The following is a 12,185-nucleotide window of genomic DNA, read 5'->3' on the forward strand; positions in this document are numbered from 1 at the left end:
ATGCTGCATTTTTGTATTTTTTTTTTTTTTTACCCTTTCATTATACCTTATATCTCATTTACACGTGTGTTTAATTAAAAGCATTATTTTAAATAGGATAGTATTTTAGTTAGATATTAGTTTTTAATATATTGAACAAGGATTTTGAATACATTAAAAAAAGCAGATGCCCCAGTGGACTACGTGCAGTGTTTATTGTCAAAATGACAAATAAAATGATAAAGAATCCGTAGAGCATGATGGGTCAGCTATAGGTGAGCAGGGAAGGAGCTGTTTATTTTCTAACTTTCTTCCTATTTACTGAACAGAACTGTCTGGATATAGATGGGGGGAGGGTTGTTACTGCTGATTGTGTTTAAACTGCAGCTTGAGAAATTGGGCTCTGTAAACAGCTGGCTTTTTAGCAAAGTAGTTTAAGAGAATATGCAAAAGGAGGCGAGAATTCCACCTGCTGGCTGAAAATAAAAACATCCACAGTGACCTGCGGTATTTCATATCTGTCTAAGAAAAAGAGAAATATATATATATATATACAATTGTATTGGGTAAAGCCCAGAAGTTTCTCTTTGTGTCTCAACAGGCAGCTACAATCCAAATTTCATAGGTCGGGTTATGCCCTCCAAGATCGCCAAGTTCATTGAACAGAGAGACGGCGGAGTACCCAGTGACCCCAGGGATATTATGGTGACGGGGGGGATGTCGAAGGCCATTCTGGTGAGTCTGCGAGTGGCAAAAGATAGTCACTGACGACCTCCGAACTCTGTTAGTGGCACTTATTCCACTCTGCGTTCATTCCTTTTGTCTGTGTCCCCATTTGGGGCAGATTTCCCTTCACTTCCTGCCCTGGTGACACCCGTAAAGGAAATGGAAGGAGCTATTGACACTGGGACAGTAATAAAAACTTTATCAGCAGTTCTAACCTGTCCTTACTCTGCTAATAAATGTGTTTTTGATTTTCCTTGTGTCCCTGTTACAGGAGATTTCCCCTTATGTCTTGTACGGACAAATAGGAAATCTCCTCTATGGAACACAGACAGCAATAAAAACCTGACAGAGACTCAAAAGGCTGGAGTTCTTCTTTAAAGAACCTGTTACTATCAGACATACGAAAGGCAGGGTTTCTGATGTTACTCATCCTCTGTTTCTTTGGCAGAACGTGCTGGCACTGGTGGCAAATGAAGAGGAGCCACTGAAGACGGGCATTGTGGTCCCCATGCCGCACTATCCACTCTATTCAGACGCCATCGCGCTTTTTGGTGCCACAAAGGTGGAGTATCTCCTGGACGAGGAACGCGGATGGGCGGTGAATGTGGACCGTATTCGGGAATCTCTCAGCACTGCTCGAAAACACTGCAACCCAAAAGTCCTGTTGGTCCTCAACCCAGGGAATCCCACCGGTACCGACCGACCAGGACTGTACTGATTTGCCAGTTTTCACTGTCCGCATGATTGCCCTATCCAATGCACATGCAGACCAGGCCACCCAAAGCTTCTATAGCAGATCTGACAGATGAGGGCTCTCTCTAGGCCAGTGGTCTCCAAATTGTGGCTCAAGGGCTGGATTCGGCCCTTTGCTTGCCTTTATCCAGCCCTTGAGGCATTATTCCTTTCACTGATACCAACAATAAGGCACTATTCCTCCCACTATCACAAACAACGGGACATAACTCCTTCCACTGACACCAACAATTGGGCACTACTTCTCCCACTATCGCCAACAACGGGACATAACTCCTTCCACTGACACCAACAATAAGGCACTATTCCTCCCACTATCACCAACAACGGGACATAACTCCTTCCACTGACACCAACAATTGGGCACTACTTCTCCCACTATCACCAACAACGGGACATAACTCCTTCCACTGACACCAACAATAAGGCACTATTCCTCCCACTATCCCCAACAACGGGACATAATTCCTTCCACTGACACCAACAATTGGGCACTATTCCTCCCACTATCACCAACAAGGGGACATAACTCCTTCCATTGACACCAATAATTGGGCTCTATTCCTCCCACTATCACCAACAACGGGACATAACTCCTTCCACTGACACCAACAATTGGGCACTATTCCTCCCACTATCCCCAACAACGGGACATAACTCCTTCCACTGACACCAACAATTGGGCACTATTCCTCCCACTATCCCCAACAACGGGACATAATTCCTTCCACTGACACCAACAATTGGGCACTATTCCTCCCACTATCACCAACAACGGGACCTAACACCTTCCACTGACACCAACAATTGGGCACTTTTTCTCCCACTGAAAACAACGATGGGGCACTATTCCTCCCCCTAAGACCAAATATAGGGCATGGTTTACTCCCACTGGGCACAATCTGGACCCCCTAAAATCTGAACGACAGTAAACAGGCCCTTTGTTTTTAAACTTTGGAGACCCCTGCTCTGGGCAACTAAGGGCCACCAAATTGTTGCGTGTAGAATGGCAACAATCATTTGAGTGCCACATTCATCCTCTGATCGTTGCTCTGCCTTTTGGCTATGATCAAGTGTATTACCTGTTCCTATTGGGGTCCATTAAGGGTGCTTAACCTTCATTCTGGGCATCTGGCAGGGTTGGCTGGCTGTATAGTATCCCTTCTGTTATGATAGGAGCCTTTGGGGACCTTCTTTGTTGGAAAAAAAAATTAATTAACCGCCCAATGGGTAGGAGGTGTATTTTCCTGGTGTGGAAGATTCCAAGAGTCCAGTGGCTCTTGATTTGAACGGTCCCGCCTGGTCTGGCTGAGGGCTGGGAAGGAAGAGAGCCTGGGCTGTCAGGTGCCCCCTGGGAGTGGCAGCCCAGGTGCCCTTAATATCAATTTGGGTTTGGGACCCCACTGTGAGGATGAGCAGTAGGCCACAACACGACCTTCCTTTTTCTGCATCTCGCCTCATGGGCTAGACCTGAGCTATGACTGGGACAATTTTTGTTTTCATGCCACAACCTATAGCCATTTTCTATCACAGTGGTCTCCAAAGTGTGGCCCTTTGCTTGCTTTAATCTGACCCTTGGGGCATTGTTCCTCCCACTGTCAGCAACAGTGGGGCATAGTTCCTGCCATTGACACTGACAGCGGGGCACTATTCCTCCCACTGACATCAATGATCGGGCACTATTCCTCCTACTAACAGTAACGACACCAATGATGGGCACTATTCCTCCCACTAATACCAATGATGGGGCACTATTCCTCCAACTAATACCAATAATGGGGCACTATTCCTCCAACTAATACCAATAATGGGGCACTATTCCTCCAACTAATACCAATGATGGGGCACTATTCCTCCCACTAATACCAATGATGGGGCACTATTCCTCCAACTAATACCAATAATGAGGCACTATTCCTCCAACTAATACCAATGATGGGGCACTATTCCTCCCACTAATACCAATGATGGGGCACTATTCCTCCCACTGACACCAATGATGGGGCATTATTCCTCCCACTAATACCAATGATGGGGCACTATTCCTCCCACTAACAGTAATGACACCAATGATGGGGCACTATTCCTCCCACTAATACCAATGATGGGGCACTATTCCTCCCACTAATACCAATGATGGGGCACTATTTCTCCCACTGACACCAATGATGGGGCACTATTCCTCCCACTAATACCAATGATGGGGCACTATTCCTCCCACTAATACCAATGATGGGGCACTATTCCTCCAACTAATACCAATAATGGGGCACTATTCCTCCAACTAATACCAATGATGGGGCACTATTCCTCCAACTAATACCAATGATGGGGCACTATTCCTCCCACTAATACCAATGATGGGGCACTATTCCTCCAACTAATACCAATAATGAGGCACTATTCCTCCAACTAATACCAATAATGGGGCACTATTCCTCCAACTAATACCAATGATGGGGCACTATTCCTCCCACTAATACCAATGATAGGGCACTATTCCTCCAACTAATACCAATGATGGGGCACTATTCCTCCCACTAATACCAATGATGGGGCACTATTCCTCCCACTAATACCAATGATGGGGCACTATTCCTCCCACTAACAGTAATGACACCAATGATGGGGCACTATTCCAACCACTGACACCAATGATGGGGCACTATTTCTCCCATTGACACCAATGATGAAGCACTAATCCTTACTCCCCTGCCTTGAGGAGTCTCTTCAGAAGAGCCCCTAACTTAGTATTTGGTGATTGGCTTCAGCTGATCACAAGGAGAGGGGTCCACCAGGCCTTTTGGCTTGGAGGACCAGAGTGCCTTGCCCCTATCAGCAGTCTTGCAGGTCAGGGAAGGGTCTTTCCTCTTTGGGAGAGAACCATATGACACACCCTAGTGCACTTTTTTGTGCATGTTCACAAGCAGTTTTTGGTTCTCATTGGTGTGTAGTTTTTGTGCACTGCACCGTGGGCTCCAAATTAAAAGCAAAGAATTCATCCTCTGATGTTTGCTGCATTGACTACCCAGCCAACCAATACAGAGAGAATACACCGATCAGCCATAACATTATGACCACCCACCTAATATTGAGTATGGGCCCCTGTTGCTGACCCATTGAGGCATGGACACCAAAGTAACATCCACATGAATGGCAAGACCCAAGGTTTCCCAGCAGAACATTGCCCAAAGCATCACACTACCTCTGCCGGCTTGCCTTCTTATACCGCATCCTGGTGCCATCTCTTCCCCAGGTAAGTGACGCACACGTACCCGGCCATCCACATGATGTAAAAGAAAACGTGATTCTTCAGACCAGACCACCTTCTTCCATTGCTCTGTAGTCCAGTTCTGATGTTAATGTGACCATTGTAGAAGCTTTTGGCTGTGGACACGGGTCACCATGGGCTTTACAGCCCCATACACAACAAACTGCGATGCCCATTTTTTTTCTGCTTTCACCACATCGGTTTCATGGACAACATGTTCTCTTGCTGTCTAATATATCCCACCAATTTTCAGATGCCATTGTAACAAGACATTCCCTTCACCTGTCAGTGGTCAAAACGTTGTGGCTGATCGGTGTATCTCAGCTGTGAAGGTTTACTTCAACCTCATACACTCCACAACTCAGGGCTGGCCCAAGACATTGTGCTGCCTGGGTCCAAGAATGAAATGCCCCCCCCCCCCCAAATAAAAAATCAACCACACCCAAAGGCCCCCACATCCTTTTTTTTTTTTAATAATAATAACATTTTTAGATAAAGGGCCCCGCAATGAGAGTAAAGGGCCCCAGGATCAGTGGGAAGAGCCCCAGGCTTGAAGGGAAGGACTCCGGCCAGGGGCCGGGGGGGCCCTTCATGGTTTCTTGCACCAGGGCCCTGAAGGTTCTAGTTATAATGGACCGCACACTGAGCACCATGAGCAGACCTCACTCACAGATTTGCTCTCTGGTAGGCAGAAACCAATATAGATTTGCCTGCTGCCCCTCTGATAGGCAGACAGAGCCACAAACTATACTTTTCTCACTATCACCTACCTAGGAGGGTGCAACATATAGGAAAAATAAAACAACAAAAACAAAAACTGCGGACACCAGTGGCGGAATGGCCAGGGTAGCAAAGGTAAGACTTGTGACTGGTCTCTGGCATTGCGCCACCGTAGGGGAACCCCAAGACGGCAGGAAGGTGGCCTGCTGCAGGATCATAATAAAGGTCCCCGGGATCAGTGGGAAGGGCCCCCGGTTGGAGACCAGGGGGCCCTTTGTGGTTTCTTGCACTGGGGCCCTGAAGGTTCTAGTTAGGCTTTGAGTATTGTGCAAAGTGGTTGGCTTAAAGCTTGGCCCCTCCTTCTCCCAGTCTAAGTGCTGCTGTGCAGGGGGTGATAGTAGGCTGATATCAGGACAGGAATGTGCTAATGAAATGATAGATTTCTATATGATAAATGTGCTTTCTCCCATCTCTTCACAGGACATGTACTGAGCAGAGACAACATTGAGGAGATCATAAGACTGGCTGCTGAAGAGAATCTGCTGCTTTTTGCTGATGAGGTGATATTATTTATAACCATATTATTATTATTATAATATTAACCACTTCTGGACCGGAAGGTTTTACCCACCTTAATGACCAGGCCATTTTTTGCGATTCGGCACTGCATTACTTTAACAAACAATTGCGCGGTCGTGCAACGCTGCACCCAAATAAAATTGATGTCCTTTTTTTCTCACAAATAGAGCTTTCTTTTGGTGGTATTTGATCACCTGTGTGGTTGTTATTTTTTGCGCTATAAATAAAAAAAGTGACAATTCTGAAAAAAAAAATATATATATTTTTCACATTCTGCTATATAACATCTCCAATAAAAAAAAAAATGTAAAATTCTATTTTTTTAATCCTTTTAGGCCAATTTGATGTCCTTTTTTTCTCACAAATAGAGCTTTCTTTTGGTGGTATTTGATCACCTCTGTGATTTTTATTTTTTGCGCTATAAACAAAAAAAGAGCGACAATTCTGAAAAAAAAAAAAAAAAAAACAATATTTTTCACATTCTGCTGTATAAAATTCCCAATAAAAAAAATGTAAAAAATATTTTTTTTAATCCTTTTAGGCCAATTTGTATTCTGCTACATATTTTTGGTTAATTTTTGATTTTGGCGTCTACAAACTAGTGGAAAGATTTGTCATTATTATTTATTTATTTTTTTACTTGTGTAGCACCCTCCTAGGCAGGTAGGTGCTAGGAAAATGCATCTATTTGCTCCTTCTGCTTATCAGGGGAGCCTGATCTATTAGGGTGCCTGTTCCATGTCTCCAGGTGTGATTCACTGGGTCTGAGGGAGTGTCCCCACTGTATCCAATGAGGGAGCTTGTTGGACAGTGGAGGAAACCCAGCCAGTGACACATAGGCTTTTATGGGAGTCCCAGTGGGAGGGCATTCTTGCAATGCATCCTGGGATTGCCCATAAAAGTCGGGGGGGGGGGCATGTGACAGGGCGTCTTTTGGCAGGAAGCAGAGTCCCAGGAGGAGGAGGACGGCTGTCTCTCCTCCTGCAGAGTGTGAGGAAGGTGGTTCAGGCAGTCGGCCTAGTGAACCAGGTGTGGATCTGAGCTGCAGAGGATCCAGTGGAGCTGATGGTGGAGCTGCTGGCAGAGTCTCTCAGGAAAAACAGTGTCCGTGAGTACCGGGAGATTTGCCAAAGGGTCTGCCCAGGAAGGGGGAGCACTCCAGTGAAGTCAGGGGATCAAGGAGCTAGCTCACACAGAGAGAATTACAGTAAAGGGGGTGCCGTGTAGAACCCTGAAGAATAGGGATGAAGGGGTGCCTATTCGGGCCCCGAAGAGCGATTCACAGAGCAATATAAGTTCATTAATTCTTCTTCACTGCTAGTGACAAGGTGAAGCAGCGGCCTTGCCGCACTCAGTTATTTCTAGACGTCCCAGCAAATTGTGCATAGTTCATTCAAGTTGGAGTATCCCACTCATTCCTTTCTCCTACCCAAGTTCTCAAATAAAATTACAAAAAGACAAAACCCCTAGACTGTTTCTTGACTGAGCCAAACACTTAAAAGTCGCTAAACTATTGTGTTGCTGCTATGGGGAACCTGTAACCAGCAGCTCCCAAGGGAGTAGTGCTACATTTGGGGGCTCGTCCGGGATATCTCCCTGGGTTACCGGGCCAGTTGCTAATGTCAACGGCCGAAGGAAATTTTCAAAAATGTCAGTTTTGCTCCAGAGACTGTGTTCTAATGCTCAATCCAAGTGTGAGGCCTGCTCTACAGGAGATAGGGAGAGTGGGATGAAGAAAAAATTGCACAATGATAGTTGCCCGTGGCAACGTTAAGATTCCAGAATCACAATATCCCGGAAAGTTTCCATCTGAGTTACAAAGTATATACTCCCATGAAGTGCTGGGAGGCAGGAGAAAGGCACCTTTTTGTGAATATGGACTGTGTCTGCTTAACAGTGAAAGGTGCAAGCATGGACGGAGAAAATGGCGGGCAGGGACACGTGGATCGGTTTTTCCCGGGGGCCACGCTCCTGCAAACCGCCGTACAGGTACGACGGTTCCCGCAGCTGAGCCAGCTTGCCACAGTATATCTGCGGTGGGGGGGTCAGCAAGTGGTAATGTACCTAAATAGATAAAATCCCAGTTATAGGCAGAGTCTAGCGGGACTCGCTGCCCCTTCCTGATGTGGTTCCAGTCTCCTTTTCCACCCACAACCTTTGTGTGTCCACAAGAGATGATCAGATTTTCCCATAATGCCACCTTATTTTCTTTAATCCTTTTGACACACAGACAAGCAATGATGAAACAAGAAGGTGAGAGAGAGAGGAAATATTATTATTATTTATTACACAGGATTTGTATAGCGCCAACAGTTTAAGCAGCACTTTACAATAAAAAGGGGGACAGTACAGTTACAATACAGTTCAATACAGAAGGAATAGGAGGGCCCTGCTCCTGGAGCTTACAATCTAAAGTGAGGGGGAGGTGGTAATGGCTGCAGGGGATCATCTGATGGAGGGGACTCAAGTATGGTTCTTAGGTGGAGGTGTGGAAGGCTTCCCTGAATAAGTGAGTTTTCAGGGATCGCCTAAAGGCGGACAGGGTAGGAGCTGACCGGACATACAGGGGCAGGGAGTTCCAGAGGATGGGAGAGGCTCTGGAGCATGGGCATCCGCAGGTAGGGGCAAGGGGGGGGCAAATGCCCCCCCCCCTGGAATCTCAACTTCCCCCTTTAAAGTGATTGTTAAGCCAATTTATACCATCCTGTCTGGTCTTTTTAAAAATCCTGTTTGCCCCAGAGTCTGTGTTTTAAAAAAATAAGCCATTCTTTAACAGTTTTCAGAGGGCTGAGGCCACTCACGTGACCCGTTGTCTCTCTCCTCTCCCCATCTGACAGCTGCCTGCAGCGGAGAGGAGAGGACAGAGGAGGACAGGAGAGCTATAGATGACGGAGGCACGTAAACTGACCACAGTGTCAGGGCTTAGTCGCCATGGTATACCGTGGTCAGTTTACAGAGGGGAAGACATAGCCAGGCAGGATCAGCCAGGTATTTTAGGTGATAGAAGGGGCCAAATTTACACAGCACAAGCACTGTGTTGTATAACATGCTTTAAGGGAACAGGAGCAATTTTATTTTAGGTTAACAAATGCTTTAAAAATAAATGCTCCTGTTTGCTCTTTAAAAATGAATACTCAAAATAAGTATACGGAATAAGCCCCTCCCCTTCATGACATTGTTGAAAAAGGGGCAGAGCATTGGTGACCTTAAAATGTTGCCCCCCCCCCGAAAAAAGTTCTGCGGACGCCCATGCTCTGGAGATGTCCTGGAGGCAAGCATGGGAGGAGGTAACAAGGGAGCTAGAGAGCAGGAGGTCCTTGGAGGAGCGGAGAGGACGATTTGGGCAATATCTGCAGATGAGGTTGGTGATGTAGCTGGAGGTGATGTTGTGCATGGCCTTGCATGTTGTGGTTAGTATTTTGAATTTTATATGATGGGGTAGGGGAAGCCAGTGAAGAAATTGGCAGAGAGGGGCAGCAATAAAAAAAACTAACATAGCATCTAACCTTTCCCTCACTCCATCGAAAACCAACTGTGACAGATCAGCTGCGGAGCTGATCTGTGTCTTACTGTTTGCATAGGCTTTTTTACCTTTTACTGCTGTAGGTCTGCTGGAACCTGTAGTTCCACAAGCTTGTGCTCTGCTCTTGCTGCACTGGCTTAGCATCTATGCGTGTTGCCCGCTTCACCTGATGGTTTATAGACCTTTCTTCCTATTAATTCCTGTCTAGCCTCCCATGTGTCTCCCTATTTAAATACCACCAATTTCTTGTTGCTTGAGCAACACTTGTTCCTGAGCCCCTTTCTTGCAATCATTCCTAACCTGACTTCTCGGGGACTGATCTCTTGTGTACCAACTCGGCTAGTTCTTCTAAATACGTTTGACTGCTGCCCGCCCTGACCTTGGCTCGTTATCCAGCTCTCCTTTTGCTCCATCCATCAGAGCCTGCACTGCATCTTTGGATACTCTCCTCACGAGCAGGGTGAACCTGGGGGTCGTGACCTGGGGTCAGCATGCAGCTAAGTCCAAACTCCCGTGAGGGGGTCCCTGGCAGAACCCCAGCTGTTAGTCCCTGGATCCCACGCCCTGGGGGATCCCGTGTCACCTGCTCACCTGTGGGCTCACACCAGTAGTGACACCAACCACTTCAGGTATCTGCTAGAAGACACAATTTGGCAGGTTGTCTTTGTATTGTTATTAGTGTTTAGATTTTTGACCCACCCCCTTCCCTAAGGACTCTCCTGCAATTCCCATTAATCTCCTGAAACCGTTATGACTCTCCTAGAATCCCCCAGGACACTTCTGAATCCCTCAGAACTCCCCTGCAATCCCCATTACTCTCCTGGAACCCCCATCACTCTCCTGGAATCCACCAAGACACTTCTGAATCTCTCAGAACTCTCCTGTAATACACAGTACTCTCTTGGAACCCACCATGACTCTTCTAGAATCCCCGGAACTCTCCTGGAACCCCTGTGACTTTCCCAAAATCTCAGGGACTCTTCAGGAACCCCCTCAGTACTCTCCTGGAGACATAGAGACTTTTCTGGAATTCCTCAAAACTCTTTTGGAACCCCTGGGACTATCCTGGATTTTTCTGGGACTCTTCTAGAATACATCAGAACTCTTCTGGAGCCCCAAGAACTCTCTTGGAATTCAAAGAGTCTCATCTGGAACCCCCCAAGACTCTTTTGGGAATACCCAGGACTCTCCTCCTGGAACCCCCCTAGGCAGTGGCGTAGCGTGGGGGGTGCAGGGGGGGCCGGCCGCACCGGGCGCAACATCTGGGGGGGGCGCATCCGCAGTGTCACTCTGTCTGTCTGACTCTGACATACACAGTTCACACACTGTCTGCGGCTGCCTCCATCTTTAGGCTGGGAGATGTCCAGCGCAGCCGCCCTATGGCTGAAAATGGCGGGTCGGGGCGGGGCTGGACTGTGCCTCACCTGTCCATTGGTGTAGGGTGGGGTGGTGTTGCAAGCCAAGCCCCGCCTATGCAGCCTCTCTTCACTGCTCAGTCAGTTTAGCAGCGAGTGAGTCAGCAGCCTGGCGCTGTCACAGAGTGGGGTTTTTTTTTCTAATCACCTGATTAGAGCCAGAGGCTCTAATAGGCTTCAAAAAAGGGTGGACCCGGGGCGCAGAGCAGTGCACCCTGAGCCCACCCATTGTGTGACAATAGCGAATGAAAATTTGCTATTGTCACACGGATCCTCCTCCTGGCCAATCAGGAAGCGGGTCCGAGACCTGCTTCCTGATTGGCCGAAAGGCGATCGCATGCCATTGGCCGAGGAGGAGGCGGGAGGACTCGGAGATGCGGGGAACTGAGGAAAAGCCGCCGCTGCAGGTAAGTCTCTCTGGTCTGTCTGCATTGAAAGGGGGCACGATGATCTCTCTGCATTGAAGGGGGGCACACTGGTAATTCTGCATTGAAAGGGGGCACGCTGGTTTCTCTGCATTGAAAGGGGGCACGCTGGTCATTCTGCATTGAAAGAGGGCATGCTGGTCATTCTGCATTGAAAGGGGGCATGCTGGTCATTCTGCATTGAAAGGGGGCACACTGGTCTCTCTGCATTGAAAGGGGGCACACTGGTCATTCTGCATTGAAAGGGGGCACACTAGTCTCTCTGCATTGAAAGGGGGCACGCTGGTCTCTCTGCATTGAATGGGGGCACGCTGGTCATTCTGCATTGAAAGGGGGCACGCTGGTCTCTCTCCATTGAAAGGGGGCACGCTGGTCTCTCTGCATTGAATGGGGGCACGCTGGTCATTCTGCATTGAAAGGGGGTATGCTGGTCTCTCTGCATTGAAAGGGGGCACGCTGGTCATTCTGCATTGAAAGGGGGCACGCTGGTCATTCAAACTTGTATTTAGATGCATTTTTTCTTTAATTACATCAGTATTTTCATAACAAACAATACATGCGCTTAGGGGGTAAGGGTTTCTTTACCTAATCTAGTGGAAGAGACTTGAGTGCTAAAATCCCACGGGTTAGAGGGCGCAAATTACTTGCCTTGCCCCGGGTGCTGACAACCCACGCTACGCCACTGCCCCTAGGAATCTCCAAGACTCCCTAGGACTCTACTGGAAACCCCCAGAGCACTTCTGGAACTCTCCAGAACTCTCTTAGAACTCACAGTGAGTCTTCTGGAACCCCCC

General features: G+C 47.6%; 1 protein-coding gene across 5 annotated transcripts in view; it reads left to right on the forward strand.

Annotated features, from left to right (window-relative positions):
• LOC309555394 (alanine aminotransferase 2-like) overlaps positions 1-12,185 on the forward strand; it is a 41,501-nt gene that overhangs the window by 15,779 nt on the left and 13,537 nt on the right. For all 5 annotated transcript variants that reach the window (XM_082257409.1, XM_082257408.1, XM_082257406.1 and 2 more), the window contains exons 5-7: positions 581-714; positions 1,154-1,397; positions 5,930-6,009. In XM_082257409.1, coding sequence (XP_082113535.1) covers positions 581-714; positions 1,154-1,397; positions 5,930-6,009 — 458 coding nt within the window. The remainder of the gene's footprint in view (positions 1-580; positions 715-1,153; positions 1,398-5,929; positions 6,010-12,185) is intronic.

Source organism: Pelophylax lessonae (assembly GCF_965119305.1).
Source record: "Pelophylax lessonae genome assembly, chromosome: 5".
In the NCBI taxonomy this organism is placed as follows: Eukaryota; Metazoa; Chordata; class Amphibia; order Anura; family Ranidae; genus Pelophylax; species Pelophylax lessonae.